This window comes from Cricetulus griseus, chromosome 8 (genome assembly GCF_003668045.3).
Source record: "Cricetulus griseus strain 17A/GY chromosome 8, alternate assembly CriGri-PICRH-1.0, whole genome shotgun sequence".
Lineage (NCBI taxonomy): Eukaryota > Metazoa > Chordata > Mammalia > Rodentia > Cricetidae > Cricetulus > Cricetulus griseus.
Genome location: NC_048601.1, coordinates 74,295,431 through 74,319,734, shown reverse-complemented (window position 1 = coordinate 74,319,734; position 24,304 = coordinate 74,295,431). Strand labels below are relative to the sequence as shown.

The 24,304-nt window shown below is 49.0% G+C and overlaps 2 protein-coding genes across 9 annotated transcripts in view; one reads left to right on the top strand and one right to left on the bottom strand.

Moving 5' to 3' along the window:
- Rtkn (rhotekin) overlaps positions 1-10,623 on the bottom strand; it is a 17,272-nt gene extending 6,649 nt beyond the window's left edge. Inside the window, exons 1-2 of one of the 5 annotated variants that reach the window (XM_027429402.2) lie at positions 8,925-9,079; positions 8,133-8,422 (exon numbers count right to left, since the gene is read on the bottom strand). In XM_027429402.2, coding sequence (XP_027285203.1) covers positions 8,133-8,204 — 72 coding nt within the window. In that variant the 5' untranslated portion in view covers positions 8,205-8,422; positions 8,925-9,079. Of the gene's footprint in view, positions 1-3,517; positions 3,669-8,132; positions 8,673-8,924; positions 9,080-10,416 lie in introns of those variants that run through there. The other 4 variants (XM_027429403.2, XM_027429401.2, XM_035448793.1 and 1 more) reach the window with 4 other exon arrangements.
- On the top strand, positions 8,702-24,304 carry Ino80b (INO80 complex subunit B). Of its 4 annotated transcripts, none has more exons than XM_027429410.2 (6): positions 8,702-8,837; positions 21,152-21,215; positions 21,438-21,627; positions 21,822-21,940; positions 22,088-22,257; positions 23,698-24,304. In XM_027429410.2, the coding sequence occupies exons 2-6, from the start codon at positions 21,158-21,160 to the stop codon at positions 24,232-24,234; spliced, it is 1,074 nt and encodes a 357-aa protein (XP_027285211.1). In that variant the 5' UTR covers positions 8,702-8,837; positions 21,152-21,157; the 3' UTR covers positions 24,235-24,304. The 4 variants fall into 4 exon arrangements, with proteins under 4 accessions (XP_027285211.1, XP_027285210.1, XP_027285208.1 ...); XM_027429409.2 differs by having other exon boundaries at positions 21,423-21,627; XM_027429407.2 differs by lacking the exon at positions 8,702-8,837 and having other exon boundaries at positions 21,040-21,215; positions 21,423-21,627.

Genomic DNA, 24,304 nt, shown 5'->3' with positions numbered 1-24,304 from the left:
CTACAAAAACTATAAATTCATATACCCTTTGACCTAGCTATCCTATACTCGTGTTTAGCCTATAGATACAATTACACATATAACTGCCAAGCTATATGTACATAAGTCACTTAGCACTGTTTTATCTATGTGTATGTGTATTACAGAATGCAGTGCCCACAGAGGCCAGAAGAAGGCATCAGATCCCCTGGAGCTGGAGTTACAAACCATCTCACATGGATGCCAGGAAGTGAACTTGGATTCTCTAGAAGAGCCCCAATTGTTCTTTACCACTGAGCCATCTCTTCAGCCCCAGGCATTTTTTTAAACTTAAAAAAGCCTTTCAGCTGGTGTTGGTGGCACACGCCTTTAATCCCAGCACTCGGGAAGCAGAGGCAGGTGGATCTCTGTGAGTTCGAGGCCAGCCTGGTCTCCAGAGTGAGTGCCAGGATAGGATCCAAAGCTACACAGAGAAACCCTGTCTCGAAAAACCAAAATAAATAAATAAATAAATAAATAAATAAATAAATAATAAAACAATAAAAATAAAAATAAAATAAAAAAGCCTTTTGGGCTGGAGAGATGGCTCAGAGGTTAAGAGCACTGACTGCTCTTCCAAAGGCCCTGAGTTCAATTCCCAGCAACCACATGGTGGCTCACAACCATCCATTATGAGATTTGATGCCCTCTTCTGGTGTGCAGATATACAGGGAAGCAGAATATTGTATACTGAATAAATAAAATCTTTAAAAAAAAAAAAAGGCTTTCAAACTGGGCAGTGGTGGTGCACGCCTTTAATCCCAGCACTCAGGAGGCAGAGGCAGGAGGATCTCTGTGAGTTAGAGGCCAGCCTGGTCTACAAAGCTACACAGAGAAACCCTGTCTCAAAAAAAAAGAAAGAAAGAAAAGGAAATATAGCACATGAATTAAAGTAAGACAGTATAAATTAAGCCAGGCATGGTGGTGCACATCTGTAATCCAGAATTTGGGAGGCAGAATTTGGGAGGCAGAGGTAGGAAGATCAGGAGTCATCCTTAGTGACATGGTGAATTAGTGACAAGCCTGGGACACATGAGACTCAAAAACAAACAAAATATATATACACACCACCATTATATATATATATATATATATATGTATATATATATACATATATATATGTATATATGTTTGCACAGGAATTTATCTATTTACATATTCGTGTGGTTGTGGTCCCAGAGGTCAGGAATGGAAAACAGATTTGTGAGATCAGTCAGACACATACCACCTGCAGAGTTCACCCATCTGCACACCTCAAATAGCATATCCATCACCTTTTGGCTCTCTGAGCTTAGGAGAGGAAGTCAGAGGTAAGGAATGAGGAAGGTAAAGTAGTTGGGGCTGGGGAACTAGGCATGCATGAGGCACTGGACAGGCATGGAAGGACAGAGGAGAGGCTCTGAGAGAAGATACAGGGGTAATCACTTAGAAAGAAGTCATCCTGCAGCTTAAAAGGCAATTGGTATTGGGCTGGGAGTTGGGCAGGCATAAGGCTCTGGATTTGACTCCCCAGCACTGCATAAACCGGACATGGTAATGAGTACTCAGGAGGCAGAGGCAGGAAAGTTAGGATGTTCAAGGTCACCCTCAGCAACATTGTGAATATGAGGCCAAATTGGGCTATGTGAGACCCTGTCTCAAAACAGTAAAACAAAGTACATAAAGCACTAGGCAGCTGTGGAGTGATGCATGCCTGTAATCCCAGCAATCAGGAAGCAGAGACAGGAGAATTACCACGAGTTCCAAGCCAGCCTGGGCTACATATCTGCTTGTTTACAGTTCCTTTCTCTAAGGATTATTTTTTGGGTCACTATACTAGGTCAGATTTCCACCCCAGCACCACCCACATGATTCTCTTCCAAAACAGGTCAGCTCAGCCCCCAAACTCCTCCAGGAAGCCCTCCAAACAACATGGCATTGTTGTTTGGGGCATTTCGCACCACCTCCCTGAGCCAAGGCTCGGGTTTTCCAATTTATAAAATGGGGTGAAGAGCTGGCGAGAAGGCTCAGTGAAAAACATGCCTGCTGTGCAAGCAAGACCAACCTGAGTTCGGACACCCAGTACCCATATGAGAGTTGAGCACGGCATCACTGACCGCCAACCCCAGCACTGGGGAACGGAAACAGGCAGAGGAGATCCCTGATGGCCAGCCAGTTTAGCCAACACTTTGTACCAGGTTCAGTGAGAGATCTTGTCTCAGAAGATAAGGGATAGGGCCAGTGAGAGAGGCTCAGTGGAGAAAAGCAACTGCTACCAAGCCTAAGGAACTGAGTTCTATCCCTGGGTTCCATATTGTGAAAGAGACAACCAAACCCCACAAGTTTTCCTCTGATTTCCACACTGCGCTGTGCGTGGCATGCACCCCCTCCATACACAGGACACACACACACACACACACACACACACACACACACACACACACACTAAATATATATTAAAGGTGGACAGTCTGGGCATCGTGACACACACCTTTAATCCCAGCACTCAGAGGCAGTGACAGGAGAATCAGAGTCTGAGGCCAGCCTGGTCTACACAGCCAGTTCCAGACCAGGCAGGGACATATAGGGAGACACCCATGTCAAAATAAACAAACAAAAACTTAAAATGGACCTCTGGTCCACACACACTCACAGGCAAGCATATGCACATGCACACACACCCATACTCCACAGACACATAACGTGGGGTAAAGACAGTCATGGCATCTTAGTTTGAAAGACTTGAGTGAGATTCACACTCAGTGCCTGGTGCAGAGTATTCAGTACAATGGCAGGGACACAGGCTTTCACAAGGAGACTGCTTTGTCAGTAAGCTTGCTGGGAACACCGGAGCTTCCCTGTGCTGACCAAGGCTACATTAAGCCCAAGCTGGGAGGTGAACACCCATAGATGAATGGCTGCTCCGGGTAAATGCCTTGTCATGGCAGAAAAACACAGGAAACAGCCCCTGCTGGTTTCTATTGAAGTGACAGTGGGAGGCTTCAGAGCGGAGGTACACAACATTGGTTCAGGAAGCCAGACAAGTGGAGGCACGCAGTTGGAAGAGAAGAGTGACTGTAACTACACAAACCTGTCTTCTCCGATGCTCACCTCCATTCCCTATGTCCGGCTTCTGCCTCTGGTGTCTAACCTTCCTAACACCTTGAATTCTTTCTTTCTCACCAAAACTTTGTCCAGCCTGCTTGCCAACTCTTCCTTCCCTATCTGTTTTGGGGGGCTGCTGTGCTAGACCAGACTTTATTACAAACCACTCCAGTGCCATGCACCCCCCACTCGGGTACCACCTCAAAGCCCTCTCCATCGGGAAGCCCTCCCAAACTACTGTCTCTCAGCCAGGCTTTGTACGCATCAGGGTTCTGCCTTTGCTAAGCCTACTGCTTGTCTACCCCTCCCCGACTCTGCACCTAGTTCCTGTCACCAGTCTCGCAAATGAATGAGATCAAGGGTGCGTCCTCAAGCTGGCTCCTGGTTAGCTAGCCCCCTCGGGCCGAGCACTCACCGATCCTTCCCTAGCCCTGTCCATTGCGTTTGCAATTGGCGCAGGGTCCCGGCCTCAGCAACCCCGGTGACCGGCGTGACTCGAGGACCGCGTGGGACTTAAAAGATCCCGGGAGTCGGCGGTGGCTGTCTCAACACCTGGTACGCTGCGCCCGGGGGCGCCGGTGACATCAGCTCCCAATTGCCGCGAGAGGCTCCGAGGGCGCCGGGCGCAGGCGGGCGGTCCCAGCTGGCTCCCAGATGCCTGCATCTCCACCACCGGGACCCTGCCGCGGACGGACGCGACTGCAGGGAGCACCTGGACCGCTTTGGAGGCCTCTCCCTAGCGGACTTCTCTCTCCAAGGTGACTCATACCAGGAGAAGAGTGTGGGTATGAGGAGGATCCAGCACAGACTAGCAGAACTGGACTTAGGGGGAACTAGCCGCCTACTCCATGTGCACATGACTTCCAAACCCACTCTAGATCAGCCTACTGTCAAGAATGTCCTGGGGAAAGGGTTCCCACCTTTTCAGGTGGAGATTGAGGTCCTTGTGCTTTGCACCCTCTCCATACCCATTTACACAAGAATAGACCCCACCACCACCTTCCTCTCCACCACCCTCGCTCTCTCCCCAAATGCTCCCCCAGGATGGGAAAGATCCCAATACCGAATGTGCTCCGACCTGGGTGACCTGGGTCCGATCCCTAGGGATGACAGAGAGTGAGTCACAGTCGCCCGTGGTGACACACTCCTCCCCCACCCTCTGTCCCTGACTTCCTGCTCTGTTTCCCATCACCTTCTGTTCCCTTCAGTATTCCCATTAGGGCTAAGTCCAAGTCCTAGTCTAGGGACTTGATAAACTGGGGGCATTTTGTCCCCGGAGCTTCAGTTTGTACACTAGGGAGTAGGTGGTTTCCTTCACAGTATTATGTGAGGATTTAGTGAGAAAAATCTAATCTCTTGACACACGTTCAAGCTTTGCTCCAGGGATATAGCTCAGTTGGTAGAGCTTGCTTAGCATACGTGACATCCTGGATTCCATCCTGAGCACTCCATTCACAGAAGCAATGCTGAGGCCGGAGGATCACAAGTTCAATGTCATTCATCCTCAGATACCTAGCCTGGGCTACTTGAGAGGTGGTCTTAGTGGGTAAAGCTGTTTATTGCCAAGGTTGCGACCTGAGTTCAATCTCTGGATCCCATCATGGAAAAAGGGAATCAATTCCCAAAAACTGTCCTCTGACCTTCACACTTGCTTGGTGCTATACACCACCACCCCCACCACCACCACCATCACCACCACCACCACCACCACCACCACCACCACCACCACCACCATCACCACTGCACACATATTTTTTAATTAAATAAAAATAAGCTTTTGCTAGGCCCTGGTGGAGCATACTTTTAATCCCAGCACTAAGGTGGCAGAGGCAGGCAGATCTCTGAGTTCCAGGCCAGCCTGGTCTACAAATAAAGTTTCAGGAAAGTTCCAGGACAGCAGACATGGCTGTTACACAGAGAAACCATGTCTCAAAAAACAAAACAAAACAAAACAAAAACAAAAGCTTTCACTCTCACTCCTCCTAAACTTGCAGTTTGTAGCTTAGGATACCTCCTCCAAAAAGTCTTTCTGGATTTACACTCCAGAACTAAGTGTCCTGCCACTTCCTGAAGTATCAATGAGTCTGTCTTTTTGAGGTCATGATGAACTGGGGAGGAGGTCATGCAGAATTCTCAGCCTGTGTCTGAAGGAAAGTTGATCCAAGTAAAAACAAGTTATTCTTCTGTTCCAGTTGTTAGACAGTCCTCCCATAAAGAGAAATGACAGTGTGTGTGTGTGTGTGTGTGTGTGTGTGTGTGTGTGTGTGTGTACGCGCGTGCATGTGCACAGGAGGTGAGGGAGTGAGGGATGGGGGAGTGAGGGACGGGGGAGGGGTGCACAGGATGCAGAATTTAAGCATTTACATACCCTAACCAACTCTGTTGATGGAAGCAGTCAGAGTGGATCTGGCAGTTGAATGTGGCTAGATAAACCAAGAAACTAACTGGTTTCTTCCTCCACCCCTTTTAATTAACTAAAAGTAATAATAACACAAATTATACGAGTAGCAGGGTTAATGAAGACCAGATGGATAGAAAGGAGGTTTGTGGTGTTTTGCTTATGTTTTTCTTTGTTTGTTTGCTTGTTTTTTTCACTTTGGATAGTCTTCTATAACCCAGGCTGACTTTGAACTCAAAAGACTCCTTCCTCAGCCTCCTGAGCACTGGGATTACAGGCATGTGCACCAACACAGGAAAATTAGGCAATGTCAGAAACTCAAGGGGTCCACTTAGCATCCTTCTACAAAATAGAAGAAGGGGACTTCTCTCCAGACAAGTAAACAGAGGTGTATCCTCCTGGTACACAGACTAGACATAGGTGGTTTCCTTCTCCTAGCCCATACCATGTGAAAAGTGCATTGGAAATATATGCCAAGACTATGCTAGGAAGGGCCCTGCAGCTGTAACTGGGTGAGACCATAACTTGCTAGCAATGTCCATTGATGCAGAGATGGGGCTGGGGCTGAGCAGGCAGCACTTATACTTCCTGATAACGCTCTGCATCCCTGCCTCTGACCTCCTCCAGATGCAGCCTCCTGCCCGGTCAGGTCCAGGTAGTCACTTGTTTATCTCAGCAAAGGACCGCATCACCAGGAGCCTTAGCCACACACTCGGACCCATCTAGTCTAGATTTTTTTTTTTCTGCTTCACTCGCCATGTCCAACCCATCAGCTACCTCTGTCAGATCTACCACCACCACCATTTGGAATATCTCCTCTCTTCCATGAACTCTGTAATCTACACTTCAGATTCATTCCCCTACCTTAATATTTGACCACCCACTTGGGAAACTTGCACACTCTCCTGCCAACTTTTCTTGCCCAGCCATCACCACCACCAAGCTGCTCCTCCACAGCAATCACCCTCTAAAAACTTCAGGCAGGTGGTCATGTGATGACATACACCTTTAATTTCCATAATCAGGAGATAGAGGGAAATGGATCTCTGTGAGTTAAAGGCTATCCTGGACTATATAGCCAGTTCCAGGCCAACCAGGGTTACATAGGCGACCCTATCTCAAAAACGAGCAAGCCCATAAACAACAACAAGCTTGAGAAGGCGCTGGGGACATCACTCGGTTGGTTGGGTGTTTGCCTGGCATGCAGCACATCGCGTCCTGGACCCCCAGCACCAGCTTGGTGGTGCACGCTTGCAATTCCAGCACTCGGGAGTTAGAGGCAGGAAGATCAGAAATTCAAGGTCATCCTTGACTACGTTTAGAGTCTGAGGTCAGCCTAGGATGAAAAAAAACCTGTCTATGCTGCAGAATCCCACTCAGAATACAATCTAAGTGACACACTACAGCCTTTCCACCCCAGCATGGTCTACCTCTGCCACCCCCAGTTCCACCCCAATGACAAATTCCAGCCCCCCTGGCCCTCTCCTTCCACCACCACACACAAATATGTCGCCCTCACTCACATCAAAGGCTCTTTACCCTGGCTGTGCCATCTCTCTGCAAAGTCTTCCTGCCAGTCTCAGAACTTCAGGCCCTTCCAGACTATCGAATGCTGCCATCTGCCTGATTGCTATTGCATCCTATTTTTATAATGTTTTCACTAAGTGACATCATTCATACATAGCTATTATCTGTCCCCTCACAAAAAAAAAAAAAAAAAAGGAGTTTTCCTGCCTTCTCCAGAGGTATTTCCATGCCCTAGAAAGGAGCTTGGCACACAGAATGAGTTCAATTTGTGTGTTTAAGAATAAATGAGACAGGTATGGTGGCTTATTTATTCTTAAACACATGCCTGCAATTCCAGCACTTGGGAGGTGGTGGTAGGGAGGTTAGGAAGTCAAGGTCATCCTCAACTACACAATGAATTCACAGAGCCTGTCTTAAGAAAACAGTGAAAAACCAGCAGGCCAGTGAGATGGATCAACAGGTAAAAGGTGATTGCAGTTAACCCAAAGGACCTGGGTTCAATCCCTAGAGTTCACATGGTAGAAGGAAAGAAAAAAAATCCTCTGATCTACACACACAAATCTCTCCTCTTCACCCGCCATCTCCCCTCACTTTTCTTCAGGCTACATCTTTCTACACACCGCCTTGATATTGAAGTCTCTTCATTCCATCTTTAAAAGGAACCCCTGTCCCCAGAACAAACATCCACACCTACTCACACAGCTTCCAGAAATAGGTGCAAAGACCCTGCTGTCAACATGTAGTTTTGTGGTCAGCGTTGTTTAGCCCAGACTGGCCTGGAACTCACTCTTGCTTCTACTTCCCAAGTGTTAGGAGCACAGGTGTGTGCCCCTGCACCCAGTGTGTGCAGTGTCAGGGGTGCTGGTAATCAAACGCAGGACTTTGTCCAGAAACAGGCACTCTGCCAGCGAGTCACATCCCTAGCCCTTCAGTGTAATGTTCGTTCTGGTCTACAGAAGTGGGCTGGGCCCAAAATGGCACTCAACACAGAGCATAGAGAACCACCTGCCGCCCCCCCATCCAGGCTATTCCGTTCCTCCCCACCCCACCGGCCCCATTACGGCTGAGACAGCAGAAGTGTATGGTTCAGGGGTCAGGGCATTACCTCCAGGCTGAGTGCCATCTGCCGGATGTAGAGCATATTGAGGTCCTCCAGGATGTGTAATCTGTCCTGCATCTCTGTGTCCCCTAGAGCCCCTTCCCTTGCTGCCCAGAGAGAGGCCAGGAGGGCAGCACGCTGTTCCACAGTTCCTCCTCCCAGTGCTCTCTGGGCTTGAGAGAGGTGGCCAGCTCTAGGACAGAATGTCGAGGCTGTCCCTGTCCCTCTGCAGTCCTGTTAGACCCCTCTGGCTTCTGTGACAAAATTCCCTCTCCTAGTGAGTGCTGTTCCAAGGCCTTGGTAGGAGCCAGGCAGAGGACGAAAAAAAGTAAGGTGAGAATAAGCAGGGGATCCTGGGAGGAGAGGCCAGCTGCAGAGGGGGCTCTGGGCACAGAGTGTCCAGCCTTGCTTTGGTGGCAGCTGGTCTCCCAGCTGTGGAAGTAAAAGGCCCTTTCATTCCCATGTTGGCCCCTCCCCCGCTCCCGCCCACACCCCTGGCCTGGCGGACAGAGAATGTGCGTGCGGAGAGGGCAGTGAGGGGCAGGCACAGCTGGAAGGGGGCAGGGAAGGGCCGCCTCCTGCTGATTCTACCGAATCCTAGGGCTTGTCGGGAGATCAGAGTCGACCAAGGCAGTTCTGGCTTAGTTTGAGAAAGTTAGCGACAGAAATGAGGACTTGAGGAGACTTGAGCCCAGGGAATGGGACAAAGGGGTGAGTCTGTAATGCGGCCCAGACCCAGGGTCACCCCTTCCAACGCCGGCCCCCATCCAGCACGCCCCACCCTGGGCTCACAATTACCTCGCTTTTCCAGCAGAAGGGAGGAGAGAGGGAGAAAGACAGGGGTGTGCCTGGCTGCTGCTGGCCCTGCTCCCCTCTGCGGGCCCCTTCCCTTCCAGACAGGAAACCAGCCCCGGGTCCCAGCCAGCTGCAGGGCTGTCCCCCCCACCCCACCCCCCACCCTGGGCCTATGGAGTCACACTCAACCCGGCGGCAGGCCTGGCCCTGCAGCTCCGCCCCGACTACTCAGCTCTGGCCCCCAGGCCTGGCATATCCTAGTGTGCTCAGGATCACAGGCCCTTCCTCCTCGCCCCCGGCTCCCCCACGCTGGCCACGCGCGGGTTCCTTGAGTCTAAGTAGCTGGGGTGGGAGGATGACAAAAGCTCTCCACTGGCTTCTGACTCAGAGAAAGCCTGGGACAGCGGGGCACGGGTGTGAAAGAGCCTTTGTTCTGGACAGCCTAAAGGGAAAGGGCAAAAGCCAGGCCTGGAATCCGGGAGGGGGTGTGTGTGTGTGTGTGTAAGTGGAAGTGTAAGAACCACCTCATTTAACTCTTCCCAGGCATGTGAGGGATGGAGACATCGAACTGGGACCTCCTTGAGCATGTAGGAGGGGACATAAGTCTCTTTGGGGTGGCTAAGCGGCTCTCATTTCTGGCTCCAGCCATGTGCCTCCCGTGCCTGTCCACTTTAGGCATAGGGCTCAGAACATGCTGACAGGGGGAGGTCCCCTGCTGGTGATGGTGACTCTCAAGCCAGAGGCTGGATTTCTCTCAGGCCCAAGAAGGAAGGTGGAAAGTTTGGGTGTGGGAAACCACTCCAGAGTTAAAGCGCGCGCGCGTGCGCGCGCGCGCGCGCACACACACACACACACACACACACACACACACACACACGAGAGAGAGCAGAGAAGAGAGAGAGAGAGAGAGAGAGACGAAGAGAGAGACGAGGAGAGAGAGAGAGAGAGAGGAGAGAGAGAGAGAGAGAGAGATGAGAGAGAGAGAGAGAGAGAGAGAGAGAGAGTTTGGGGTAACTGAGAGGCTTGTTGCCCTTCAGGAGTAACAGCGGCACTGGGAGGGCTTCGGTTAAGTCACAGAACTGTGGAGACAACGGGAGCTGGCCTAGGGGGGTCCACAGAAAGTGTGGGATGCTCCTGGCAGCTGGTGACCCGCTGGAACCCACAGCCAAGAATACAAGTATTGGAGGATGCCTGGCTGCCCAATGACCTTGGCCCAGGATGCTGGAGAGACTTGGGTCAGGCACAAGTTTTGGAATTGAGTTTAGGGCCCCTCACATTGAGGCCAATCGGGACCTTTCCAGTCAGAGGCAAATTACCCCAACCAGGCAATGCGTGAGCTTGCACAGATTGGATGGACCCGCACCCTGTCCGCATCTGGCTTTCTAAGTCAACAACTTGAGCTAGAATGGACCCAGTTTGCGCCGCGCCCAGGAGGCAGGGTGACCAGGGCTACCTGCCAGGGCTGGGAGGGGAAGGCAGGGACTCAGCCTCTCACCTCCGGTGGGTCGCTGAAGACACTAAGTCGGAAGCGGCCGCGTTTGAACTCCATCTCCAGGGCGGAGCCCCTGGCCACTGTGACCCGGCTGCGATGGTTTCTAGAGAACATGCTTGCAGTCCCTTGCTCAGTGCGCTCCCCGCGCTCGCGCTCCTGGAATCAGTCTCTCGCCGGTTTGGTCCCTCGACGGCCAACCTCCCACCAGTGCAGCCGGGAATCTCCCCAGCTGCCCGGTTCCCAAACCCCGCCCCCGGAGACGACACCTGGGCTGGGCAGGGCGCGGCACCCTCCTCTTCCACCCCCGCTAAAGGCCCGGCCCGTACCCGGGCGCCAAGCCAATCTGGGTCGACAGTTTCAGAGCCAGAGGCACCCTAAACCACTCAAACACCGCCTGAGAACTTCCACCTTTCTAGCTGGATTAGCTCACCTGAACTTGGGGTGGGTCCTTAAGTCCCCTCCCCGGCAGCAGCCCCCACCTGTCAGACTGGCGTCCTGCAACTTGGAAAATCCGTAGTCACACGGATGGCTCACTGGTTCTAGCCTGACTTGGAACCGCCCAAGTCTCATCTCTTAAACTACAACTTCCTTCAGTTGAATATACCTCTCGGGTATAGGTTCCCCTGCATGGCTACCTGTCCATCCACGGTGGCCTGGACTCATAAAGAGGACTTGGGGTGGGGATGCGGGTCTTGAAAGTTCAGTTACTTCTCCATTGGAGCACAGAACCCTGAACCAACCACTGAAGTTTCTAGTCTATTCTATGAGGATATTGGAGTCTCAGTTGCTATGACAATCGTATATGGGAATGACAGAGAGGTCCTCACAGGGCATGTGCCCTATAAGGACTAAGGAGCAGGTCCCTGACCACTGGGTCCTCAGATGCAAGCAGCTTCTAATCCTTAAGTGTCTTAAGAGTGTAAGGACTGCCCCTGCACGGTGGTGCACACCTTTAATCCCAGCATTCCAGAGGCAGAGGCAGACACATCTTTGTGGGCTTGAGGTCAGCCTGGTCCACAAAGTGAGTTCCAGGACAGCCAGGGTTGTAACACAGAGAAACTCTGTCAAAAAACAAACAAATGAAAAAACAAAACAACAACAACAACAAAACAGTGTAAGAACTGGCCATCTCTCAGATGCTTACTGGGTAGCAGAGCCCAGGGTTCTCAGGAACAGAGCTCCCTCCGACAGTGCTCAGTGAGACAGAAGGGAATGGCAGAGGACTGGCTCACTGGCCAACCGCACAGGGTCTCCTGGAAGCTTCAGAACTGGCTGGGTAGAGTTTGAGACAGGGTGGGGCTATTACAGAGCAGATGGCAGGAGCCAGCTTGCAGGGCAGCCAACTTAGAAGCGCTGTGCTGCAGCAAATGACTCAATAGTCTGTTAGAAAGTAGACTTAAAAACACTTCAGCAAAAGATGGGGAACATGGCTATACACCTGGTAAGTGCAGGGGTCAGGCTTTATGTGTGGCTTTGACCCAGGCGTCCAGAGTCATAAAGATTTTGTTTTGTACACACACACACACACACACACACACACACGCACGCACGCACGCACGCACTCGCGCGCAAGAGAGAGAGAGAGAGAGAGAGAGAGAGGGAGGGAGGGAGGGAAAGAGTTTTGCTCTACTTCCCTTTCATAATGATCTTACCCTCCACAGCACAGCATAATAAGATTGCTGCCAAAAATTCTAGGACTACATCTTTCAGACTTAAATTCAACTTAAAAAGACAAGGACATCTGCTGCTTGAGGTGCTGCACATGTCTGGATTCATGCTCAGCCACTTGAGATCATTCAAGTATCCCAAATAAATCGCCGACTAGACCTAACCACCTAGTCGAAGAGTTACCGTGTGCTTGCCGGCCACACCTGAATCACTTGTGTACTCCTAGAGAGCAACTAGAACCCAGTCAGCTGAAGGGGGGGAGGCTGGGAGGAAGAGGTCCCTCAGAGGATGTTTCAGGTACTAGCTGTAGGTGAGGAAATGGATGGTGGCAGGGGGAAAGACAGTCATCCATCTTCATCCCCCTACACACCCAGAGCTTGATATAAACTCAAATGACGGCTGAGGGGAAAGAAAGGCATGTCTCTCTACCTGCACTCCACATATCCACTATCACTACTCTAATGTGTAAGCTTTCCAGAGATGGGCAGTCTGCCTTGTCCATCTCTACTCTCCTGTACATCACAAGTGCTCAATAAGCCACCAGCTGAAATAAACAAAAGCAGCACACTGATTTAAGATGGCTCATTAAACCGTATCATTGAACTAGAGCAGCTCATTACCCAGACATGAGTAGCAGTGAACACCAGTAATCCTAGCACTCATGAGGTTGACAAAGGAGGATGCTAGGAGTTTGAGTCTAATCAGTGTTTCATAGTGAGAACCTATCTCAAAAACGGGAGGGGGTTGTAGAGCTGGAGAGATGGCTCAGCAGTTCAAAGTGCAAGCTACTCTTACAGAGGATCCGAGTTCAGTTCCCAGCACCCAGGTCAGGAGGCTCACAACTGCCTATAACTCCAGCTCTACAGGCAGCCAATGTCTCCAGACTCCTCAGGCACACACACACACACACACACACACACACACACACACACACACACACACACACACTTTTACAAAAATCATTCATCAAGATAAATATTAATTGGGTTGGAGATGTAATTCAGTGGCAGAGTACCTGCCCAGCATGTGCAAGACCCTAAGTACCACTTCCAGTGGGGCATGGCGGCACATGCCTTGATCAGAGGCAGGAGCATCTCTGTGAGTTTGAGAATACACAGCGAGTTCTAGGACAGCCAGAATCAGATAGTGAGATCCTGACTTAAGAAACAAAAAGTTCATTTTTAGTGTCTGTTTTTTGGCACAGAACCCATTTTTTCCCAGTTGAAATTGGATCTGGAATGTGTGACAATGCTCTGAATCCATAGCAGGATAGAATCAGGTTCTGGAGTCTGCTCTCGCCTCCCGCTCTAGCCGACTCTCAGGGACGCTCCTGACACACACACACACACACACACACACACACACACACACACACACACACACCGCCCCCTCTCAGGGTCCGCTCTCAGGGGCTTTCTAGGGGCTGCTGTCACCACACACACACACACACACACACACACACACACACACACACACACACACACACACATCCTTGGTACCTGCTCTTGGCACCACTATGGGGCAGGGCACAAGAGCTTTTAAGATTTGAGAACACCTGCTCTAAGACTCAGGCAAGACATAAAGAAATAGACTCCTGGAGACAAAGTTGAACTCAAACCTTGTCTGAGATCTTTGCACTCCATGATCATGGGTGAAGGAGGCTTACAGAAAGGAGTGGCACAACAAACAGTAATGAGTTTTGGGGTTTTGTTTGTTTGTTTTTGTTCTTGCTGTTTTCTTTTTCGAGACAGGGTTTCTCTGTGTAACAGCCCTAGCTGTCCTGGAACTTGCTCTGTAGACCAAGCTGGCATCAAACTCACAGAGATCCTCCTGACTCTGCTTCCCGAGTGCTAGGATTAAAGGCATGTGCCACCATGTCAGCTGAAAGACAAAAAAAAATCAGTTAAGAGCACTTGCTGCTCTTCCAAGGGACCCAAGTTCAGTCCCCAGCATGGAAGTCAGCTTCACAACCACCTGCCACACCAAGGCCTGTGCTTCTGACTTCTCTGCGCCTGCCCACATGTGCACATAGCCGCACACTACATATGCATGATTAAAGACAAAAATACACATGGTTTTAAGTTTATTTTAAAAATTAAAGCAAAGATGATAAATGCCAAACACTCATTACTTCCTGGTCGTTTTACTATTGTGTAATCCTTATATGATTATTTCTCTGGCATCTGTAGAATAGAAATGTTACATACTGGTATGAGATTTGCATGTCTGTTCCCAGTTGTGTGTTTAGTGACCTTCCTGTTTGAATGGGCTTCAGGGAGAGTATTTACACAACAGAATAGGTGGACATTCCAGATTAGGGTTGACTTTTTTTTTCCCAGGGTAGGTTTTGTTAAACATTTACCAGCATACCTGGTTTCATGCACCTCTCTTTCCCAGTGTTTCCCATTATTTGGAGAAGGAGTTGTGAGTTACACAAGACTTAGACCACCTTCCTAGTTTGCGTCATCAGCCTCCGGAACCTGCTGGTGGCAGAAGCTGTGGCTCCTTTCCGGCAGCTGAAGAACTCTTGTCTCCTCAGCCCACTCCATGCACTTCTTCCTAGACCCAGAGAACCTGGAGCGCTCCCAACTGCACTTTGAATCTTGGAGTACAGACAAGCCCCAGTCAGAGTTCATGATAAATTCACTGCAACTGCAGCCCCTGAAGACTGGATGATGCTGGCAACAAAGCCTCATCAGGCAGTTGCCTGGCATGGCTTCCATGTGGCCTTGGCACCACCTCAGCCATGTGCTCCTTCTGCCTGGCCTGCCACGGTTCTCTATCCTTACCCTGGGAGAGTCTAGTCTGTGCTTAGAACATCTTGTAGTGTCAGGCCATAAAATTGTGCCTAGGAATCGGTGAGATGGCTCGGTGGGTAAAGGCTTTTGTCACGAAGACTGATGACCCAAATTTGATCTCCAGGAATGGAAAAAGAGAACTGATTCCTGAAAATTGTGACCTCTACACATGCCCTGTCTTAGTCAGAGTATCTACTGCTGTTATGAACACCATGACCAAAAAAACAAGTTGGGGAGGAAAGGTTTATTTGGCTTATACCTCCACAGCAGTGTTCACCACTGAAGGAAGGAAATCAGAACAGGGACTCAAACAGGGCAGGAACCTGGAGGCAGGAGCTGATGCAGAGGACATGAAGGGTGCTGTTTACTGGCTTGCTTGCTTAGCTTGCTCAGCCTGCTTTCTTTCTTTTTTTTTGTTTTTTGTTTATTTGTTTGTTTTTCAAGACAGGGTTTCTTTGTGTAGCTTTGGAGCCTATCCTGGCACTTGCTCTGGAGCCCAGGCTGGCCTCCAACTCACAGAGATCAGCCTGCCTCTGCCTCCCGAGTGCTGGGATTAAAGGCGTGCGCCACCAACGCCCGGCTCAGCCTGCTTTCTTACAGAATCCTGAACCACCAGCCCAGGGATGGCACTATCCACAATGGGCTGGGGCCTCCCCAATTAATCACTAATTTTAAAAATGCCTTACAACTGGATGTGGTGGAGGTATTTTCTCAATTGAGGTTCCCTCCTTTCAGATAACTCTAGCTTATGTCAAGTTGCCATAACACTATTCAGCAATGCACCATGGCACACCTTCCTCCCCTATCCCTATCCCCACTAGTAAACAAATATATGTAATTTTCTTGGGACTTTGCCTTGTAGACCAGGCTGGCCTCAAACTCACAGAGATCCACCTCTGCCTCCTAAATGCTGGGTTAAAGGTGTGTGCCACCACAGCCCAGCTATTGTTTTGAGACAGCCTCTGTGTAGTCCTGGTTGTCCTAGAACTTGCTATGTAGACCAGACTGGCCTCAAACTCACAGAGATCCTTGTGCCTCTGCCTCCAGAGTACTGGGATTAGAGACCTGTGCTACCACTCCTAGCTTTCAATAAGATTTTATTTATTTATTTAAAATAATTTATTTGTAATTTTATGTGCATTAATGTTTTGCCTGCATGTGTGTCTGGTTGAGGGGTTGGATCCCCTGGAACTGGAGTTACAGACAGTTGTAAGCGGCCATGTGCGCAGGTGTTGGGAATTGAATCAGGGTCCTCGTGGAAGAGCAGCCAGTGTAAGTTATCTCTCCAGTCCCTTGTAATAAAAATGTAAAACGCCTTGCTTGAACTGAGAATCTAAACTGTTATAAATAAATATATATGGAACTAAGTAGAAGCCAGACATTCTGGTATACACATGTTAATTCCAGCACTTGGGAGGTGGAGGCTAGGGGATGAGGAGTTCAAAATCATCCTCCATCCTGGGCTACATAATGAGTTCAAGGTTAGCAGCCTGAACAAGATTAGACCCTACCTCAACAACAAAACAAAAGCCAACCAAACAAATAGCCATCCCTCAAAACAAACAACAGCAAAGAGAAAGCCCTCCTTTGCATTGGTATACTAACTACCACATAAAGTAAAGCAGTAATAAAAAGATATCATCCTCATGTATGTCAGACCCCCTTCAAGGCTCAGGGGCCATCGTGGGAAAGTGCAGAAAGATCGTAAGAGCCAAAGGTCACCAAGGACTGGAGTGAAACAGTATCCTCTGGACAAGACAGGACCACTGCTCCCTCAACTCCCAGCAACTGTGGTTGCCTGAACAAGATCAAGCAAGTCAGCATTCTAGTGTGGGGTGGGTAGGGGTTCAGGAAGCCCCACCCTAGCTGTGGGGCTAAGGCTTCTGAGGGAGAGTCAGGATATAGCTCTAATAGGTATATGGGGAGGTGGGTGTGGACTCGGAGAAGTTAAGGGGAGGAGTTAAGGATGAGTATGATTAAAATCATTGTATAAAATTCCCCAATAATTAATAAAATCTTTTTAAAAAATAGATCATTTGAACCAGGTGGTGGCGCACACCTTTAATCCCAGCACTTCGGAGGCAGAGACAGGCAGATCTCCATGAGTTCGAGGCCAGCCTGGCCTACAAATCCAGTGTCAGGAGAGGCTCCAAAGCTTCACAGAGAAATCCTGTCTTGAAAAACAAAACAAAACAACAACAACAAAAAGATCATCCAAAGATTATTTAGGGCTGATTGCACAATAATATTCACCAACAGAAACTTCTGGGTAGAGCCTGATGGGAAAAGCATGAGTGGCTCTGAGGGTAATGAACTGTATAGTAATTAATCTCTTCAGAGTAGTTCACCAGAAAATGTTTCTATTTCCAAAGACAAGTTGTAATGTTGAGATTAGCAAGCTCACAACAGGTGACAGAGGGTGGGAGAAGCCAGTAGATAGCATCTGGATTGGGTTGATCAAAGTCAATGTCACTGCTAGGACGGGAAGACGTCACTTCTAATGAAGTACATTCAGAACACAGCAGAGGGACCACAGAAACGTCACACCACCCACAGTGACACACTGCCTCCAACAAGGCCACAACTCATAGTCCTTCTAGTCCTTTCAAAAGTTCCACTCCCTGGTAACTAAGCATTCAAATATATGAGCCTTTGGGGGTCATTTCTATTCAAATGACACTATAAATTTAAAAATATTTCATGAAATTTTAAAACAATGCTTAAGAACTCCTTCAGAAGGTAAAATTCCTGTTAGCTTATAAATTTCTACCACACTAAACAAAGTTACAAACCAAAGAGTGAAGCTAATTTTCATTTATTTCCTCCCTCGTGAACATCAGGATGCAGAGGAAACAGCCCATACTAGACAGAGTCAGGAAGCCTCTGGTGCTTGCTCTGCTACTCCCAGTGTGGTTCTGACCAAAGCATTTCGTCTTTTTGAGCCTCAGTTTCCTTATTTATAGAATAGAAATAGAAGTACCTACCCTGTGGAACAGAGAACAGCCATGTGTTATACACCCCAATATGTTCTAGAAAGGCCTCCCTGAGTGTCTGTCTGTCTGTCTCTGTCTCTGTCTCTGTCTCTCTGTTTTTCAAGACAGGGTTTCTTTGTGTAGCCCTGGCTGTCCTGGAACTCAGAGATCCACCCGTCTCTGCCTCCTAAGTACTGGGATTAAAGGTGTGCATCGACGCCACCTGACACAGATGTTATTCTTGCCACTGCCCAGCCCCCTGCCCCTGGTGTACCCAGTAAACTTAAAACATAATAAAAATTGGGCTTGGGATGCTGCTAGAGTGCTTGTCTAGCACACATGAAGCCCCAGGCTCCATCCCCAGAAATGCATGAAACCGAGTGTGATGATATATATTTGTAATTGCAGCACTGGTAGAGGCAAGAGAATCAGGGATTCAAGGTCATCTTTAGCTATACTGAAGTTTGAAGCCAACCTGGAATATATGGGACCTTTTCTAAAAAACATATATAAATAAGACCAGGTGTGGTGGTGCAAACCTATAATCCCAGCACTAGGGATGCAAAGGCTAGCCTGGTCTATATAGTGAGGACAGTCAAAGTTACATAGTGAGACCCTATTTCAAGAAAAAAGGAAGGAAGGAAGGAAAGAAGGAAGGAAGGAAGGAAGGAAGGAAGGAAGGAAGGAAGGAAGGAAAAGACAACCTTCTCTTCAAATACATGGGCTAGAAGTCCATTCATTGTTATTTCTGATATTCTTTATTTGTTAATGATAGGGTCTTCTGTATCCCAGACTGGCCTCAAACTTGCTGAGAATGACCTTGAATTCCTGCTCCTCCTGCCTCCAACTCCGTGTGCTGGAGTTGTATACCACCACAATTTTACCCTGTGCTGGAGATGTCCATGGCTCCGTGCATGTTAGGTAAGACTCCACCAACTTAGTCACATCCCTAGCCATATATTCATTTATTTTCCAGAAGCATCTTTTACTGTGATCAATCCTACATAAAATATTTGTGTTCTTGGTTTGTCTTTACAGATTGAAAGAGCCCCATGAAGCACTCAGTGGTAGAGCACTTGCTTAGCAAGCACAAGACTCTAAATTTAATCCTTACGACTGAAGAAGAAAAAAAGCTGCATGAAGTAGACTTTATCTTATCTTACAAACTTGTAATCTGAGGCTCAAAGAACTTAAATGACTTTGAGTCCAAGCTGCACCGCTAATAAATGGTGGAACCTGCATTTGATAATAGGCTTCTCTGACTCCAAAGTCCATTCTCTCCCTTTTAATCACTCTACTGCATTGCTCTCTAATTGAATTCCCACATACAACTATTCATTGGCTCGTCATCACTTTTGTCACTGACATGTCTCTTGAGTAAATTCTTCCCCTCCCTAGTTCACCGCTACCACCTTGTTCAGACACTCAGCTCAGATACTAAGTATATATACATAGGTGTTGTTTCTTCTTAATTACAAATGTATTCATGGACTGTAAGAAAACTCATTGCAATGTCAGGTAGTGGTTGGTGGCTCACCCCTTTAATCTCAGTACTCAGGAGGCAGACCAAGAGACAGGTAGATCTCTGAGTTCGAGGCCAGCCTGGTCTATAGAGTGAGTTCAAATTCAGACAGTAAAAGATCCTTAACTGTGGAGGTTGGAGAAATGGCTCAGTGGTTAAGAGTACCCGCTGTTCTTCCAAAGGACTCAGGTTCAACCCCCAGCACCCACATGGCAGATCACAACTATCTAACTCCAAGATACCCTCACACAGATGTACATGCAGGCAAAATATCAATGGACATAAAATAAAGATAAAAAAATCCTTGCTGGGATCTGGTGGTGCACACCTTTAATCCCAGCACTTGGGAGGCAGAGGCAGGCGCATCTCTGTGAGTTTGAGACCAACCTGGTCTACAGAACGAGTTCCAGGACAGGCTCCAAAGCAATACAGAGAAACCCTGTCTCGAAAAACCAAAAACAACAACAACAACACAAAAAACAAAAAACAAAACCTTAACTGTAACCTCTAAAGACAATCAACATTAATAGCACATTGTATATTCCTCCATTTTTTTTCTAAGTAGACATCCCATACCATACTTTAAAAAAGAAAATCAAGGAATCTGGGTTTTGTGGCACACACTCAATGCAAATACTCTGGAAGCAGAGGCAGGCTGGTCTATGCAAGACAGTCAGGACTATACAGAGAAACACTGTCTCAAAAACAAACAAAAAATAGTAAGCAAACAAACAAAAAATAAAATCAAGGGGTTGAAGAGATGGCTCAGCTGTTAGCAAGATTTGCTACTCTTGCAGAGGACCTAAGGAGGCCAGAAGAGGCAGACAGATCTGAAACTGGAGTTACTCATGATTGTGAGCAGCTATGTAGGTACTAGAAACCAAACCAGGGTCCTCTGAAGGAGCAGCAAGTGCTTTAACTGATGAACCATCTGTCCAGCCCCAGTCACATCATTCTTAAAAATTATATGCAAGTGCATGTCTATGTCTGCCTATGCAGGTGGCTGCACAGACAAGATGTATCAGATTCTCCTATGGATGTAACTAATTTGTTTAGATGTTTCATTAGAAGGATGAATTCTTTACTATGTAACTGTTCTCTGGAATCTAAATTATGTGTCTAACTTACTACTTCACAAGATTCTTAGCGGAGAGACTTAGTGCTACCGACTGTATAGATGCACTGTTATGGTCTTGCCCGTTGTCTACCAATGAGAATGCGGAGCGGGGAGGGGGAAGGAGACAGACAGAAAGAAAGAACAGCTCTGGAACCTAATAATGGGGAGCCCAAGTTAGGGGAAAGCCTTCTTTGTGGCGTTTCCAGCCTCACAGAGGCTTAGACCTTTTTGTTGTTGTTTGTTTTGTTCTTCGAGACAGGGTGTTTTAGTGGCTTTGGAGGCTGACCTGGAACTAGCTCTTGGTCTCGAACTCACAGAAGATCCGCCTGCCTCTGCCTCCTGAGTGCTGGGATTAAAGGCGTGCGCCACCACTGCCCGGCGAACTTTTGCTTTGAACAAGGTGGCGTTAAGGCTGGCCTCGGATTCCCGATCCTCTTTTTAAGGCTGGTATGGCAGGAAGGTACTTAGCAATGCCGGAACTTTTATTTGGAATGAGCTTTGTTTCTTACCGGAGTATTTTTGGCCGTAAACCGTGCCACGCACAAACATGGTTGCCAGGCACCGGAAGTAGCCGGTTATTTTCCTGGATTCCGTTCTTCCGCGGGGCGGAAAAGGCATGTCGGCTTGTGTCCCGACCGTCTCCAGTCCTCTTCCTTTGCAGGACCCCATGAGCAAGCTGTGGCGGCGCGGGAGCACCTCTGGGGCTATGGAAGCCCCCGAGCCAGGTAAGCGTGTGTGGCTCAAACTTAGATGATCTTTGAAAAGGAGTCCTCTCACTCCGCGGAGCCAGGTCAGCTCGCCACAGGTGGGAAGGAACGAGGCGGTGCTGTTGTTATGATAACGGCTAACAACGTGGGAAGAGTGGGACTCGGTAGAGTTGTTGGGATATTCAGATCTTCCCCTGGCACTGTTTGATGGAACACTTCTGACAGGCTCTCCTTCTTCAGGGGAAGCGCTGGAGTTGAGCCTGACAGGTGCTCACAGCCACGGAGTTCACAAGAAAAAACACAAGAAGCACAAAAAGAAACACAAGAAGAAGCATCATCAGGAAGAGGAGGCCGGACAGACACAGGCTCCTGCCAAGCCCCAGCTTAAACTGAAAATCAAGCTGGGTGGACAGGTCCTGGGCACCAAGAGGTAAGGTCTAATATTTAGCTCGGGGGAAATTCAGCAGCAGGTGGGCTGGGCTCTCTGGAAAATAGAGAATGGACATTGGCTTTAGGGTCCAGGCTAAGGCAGCAAGAATCCAAGCAGGTTGGAAAAAGCTGTGTGTGATTCCAGAGCAGGATGGCGCCACTTGTTCACTTTAGAGTAGTGTTCCCTCTCTGCAGTGTTCCTACCTTCACTGTGATCCCTGAGGGGCCGAGATCACCTTCTCCCCTGATGGTTGTGGACAATGAAGAGGAACCTATGGAAGGGGTGCCTCTGGAGCAGTACCGAGCCTGGCTGGGTGAGAAGACCCTTGGAGATGGGGAAACTGGGTTGCTTATCTGTACCCAGCAAAAGGAAGGGGGTTGGTTCTGAGAATTTTCAATGTGCCAGGACCAATTTTGCTATATTAATGTTCTACTTTTCTTTTCCCAACTTTCCTGCCTAGATGAAGACAGTAATCTGTCTCCCTCCCCACTTCGGGACCTGCCAGGGGATCTGGAGGGCCAGGAGGAAGAGGAGGAACAGAGGTGGCTAGATGCCCTGGAGAAGGGAGAGCTGGATGACAATGGAGATCTCAAGAAGGAGATCGATGAGCGGCTGCTTACTGCGAGACAGGTAAGTTAGTTCAGTCTTTATTCACTCAACAAACAGCAGGAGAGCCTGCTGTTTGTTAGGCAATGAGACTATCAGTGGAATAGAGTGATACTCTTGTGCATGCTGAGGGATGATAAATTATTATTTCCTTTTTTGAATTGGGATCTTATTGTTTAGCGCTGACTGACCTGAAACACACAGACGTCTGCTTGCCTTTGCCTCCCAGGTGCTGGGATTAAAGATGTGTGCCATCACACCCAGCTCATAAGTAATTTTTAGAAACTATAGAAAATAGGGATGATGAAATAGAAAATGGCAAGACAGAAACATTAAGATAGTTGTAAGGAATGGTTTGTTGTTGTTTGCTTTTGTGTTAAACATGGTTTTTATTTATTTTTATTTTATGTTTGGCTGCTGTCCATGATGGCCAGAGGCCATCAGAACTCCTGGAACTAGATTTACAGACAGTTGTGAGCTGCCGTGTAGGTGCTGGGAACTAAACCAGTCCTCTGCAGGAGCAGCCAGTGCTCTTCACTGAGTGGTCTTTCCAGCCCAGAATGCCTCTTTGAAGAGGTGATATTTCCAATATCAGAAGAGCTTCTCAAGCAAAGAAGCCAGCTGACATAGGCACAGAAGGAAAATGTGGCTAAGCCACCAGTGGGTCATATGCAGACAAGTGCCATAACTGACTTGAATTTTCAGTAATTATTTTGGCAATTATGTGGAGTGTATCTTAGTGGTGGTAAGGAATTTACGTAGGAACTGCTGTGTAGGCTGTGGTGGGTGGTGCATGTCTGTAATCCCAGAACTGAAAGAGAAGGATGGCTACAAAATTCTGAGCCAGCCAGGAATAATTCTAGAGACCCTGTCTTAATCAGTCAATCGGGAGAGAGCTTGGAATGTGTAGAGTAGGAGATGGAGATGGCTTGAGCCAAGACGTAGTAATAGAATGAAGAAAACCTCACGAAATCCTGGATGTATTTCGGGAGTAGCTCCTTGTTGGGAGATGACTGGAGAAAAAAAGGAATCCAGGGTAATTGAGTTTTTGGTTTGAGCCAAATCCAGCAAAAATCTACACAAGGGTGGCACTTGGGGTCGGCTGGGGATAATACTGATATTTTCCCCTTTAACACTGAGTGAGCATCAGGAGCCCTGGGAGGAGCCAGTGGTATTAAGGATCCCCAAAGATAGGCGTGGTGGCAGGCCTTTAACTTTAATCCCAGCATCTGGGAGGCAGAGGCAGCAGAATCTCTGAGCTCGAGGTTGGCCTGGCCTACATAATGAGTTCCAGGATAGCCAGAGCTATCCTGGCTATCTCACATAGTGAGACCATCTGGAAAAACAAAAACGGCGGAGGGGGGATACAATTCTCTGCCTTCCACGTCCTCTTTCTCATCCCACGACTCGGGGGTGGGGGAGCTGGCCATTCGGTTCTCAGACATCCTCACTGTCTTTCGCCAGCGAGCCCTGCTCCAGAAGGCGCGGAGTCAGCCGTCCCCCATCCTGCCTCTGCCAGTGGCTGGCGGCTGCCCGGCCCCTGCCCTCACGGAAGAGATGCTGCTGAAACGCGAGGAACGGGCGCGGAAGAGGCGGCTGCAGGCGGCAAGGCGGGCCGAGGAGCACAAGAACCAGACAATTGAGCGTCTCACGAAGACGGCCGCTCCCAGCGGACGCGGAGGGCGTGGGGCGGCGCGGGGCGAGCGGCGCGGGGGGCGGACAGCTGCCCCGGCCCCTACGCCCATGGTGCGCTACAGCAGCGGGGCCCAGGGCTCCACGCTGTCCTTTCCTCCCGGTGTCCCCGCACCCGCGGCGGTGGCTCAGCGGCCCGCCCCGTCAAACCCAGCGCCGCGCTGCTCTGTCCCCGGCTGCCCCCACCCACGTCGTTACGCCTGTTCCCGCACCGGCCAGGCTCTCTGTAGCCTGCAGTGCTACCGCATCAACCTGCAGCTGCGGCTGGGTGGACCTGAGGGCCCAGGGTCCCCCCTTCTGGCCACTTAGGGCCTCGCCCACGCCACCTTCCTTCTGTCTCCCTCACCCTATTAAATTTCGTGTGGTGTCTCGGCTTGTA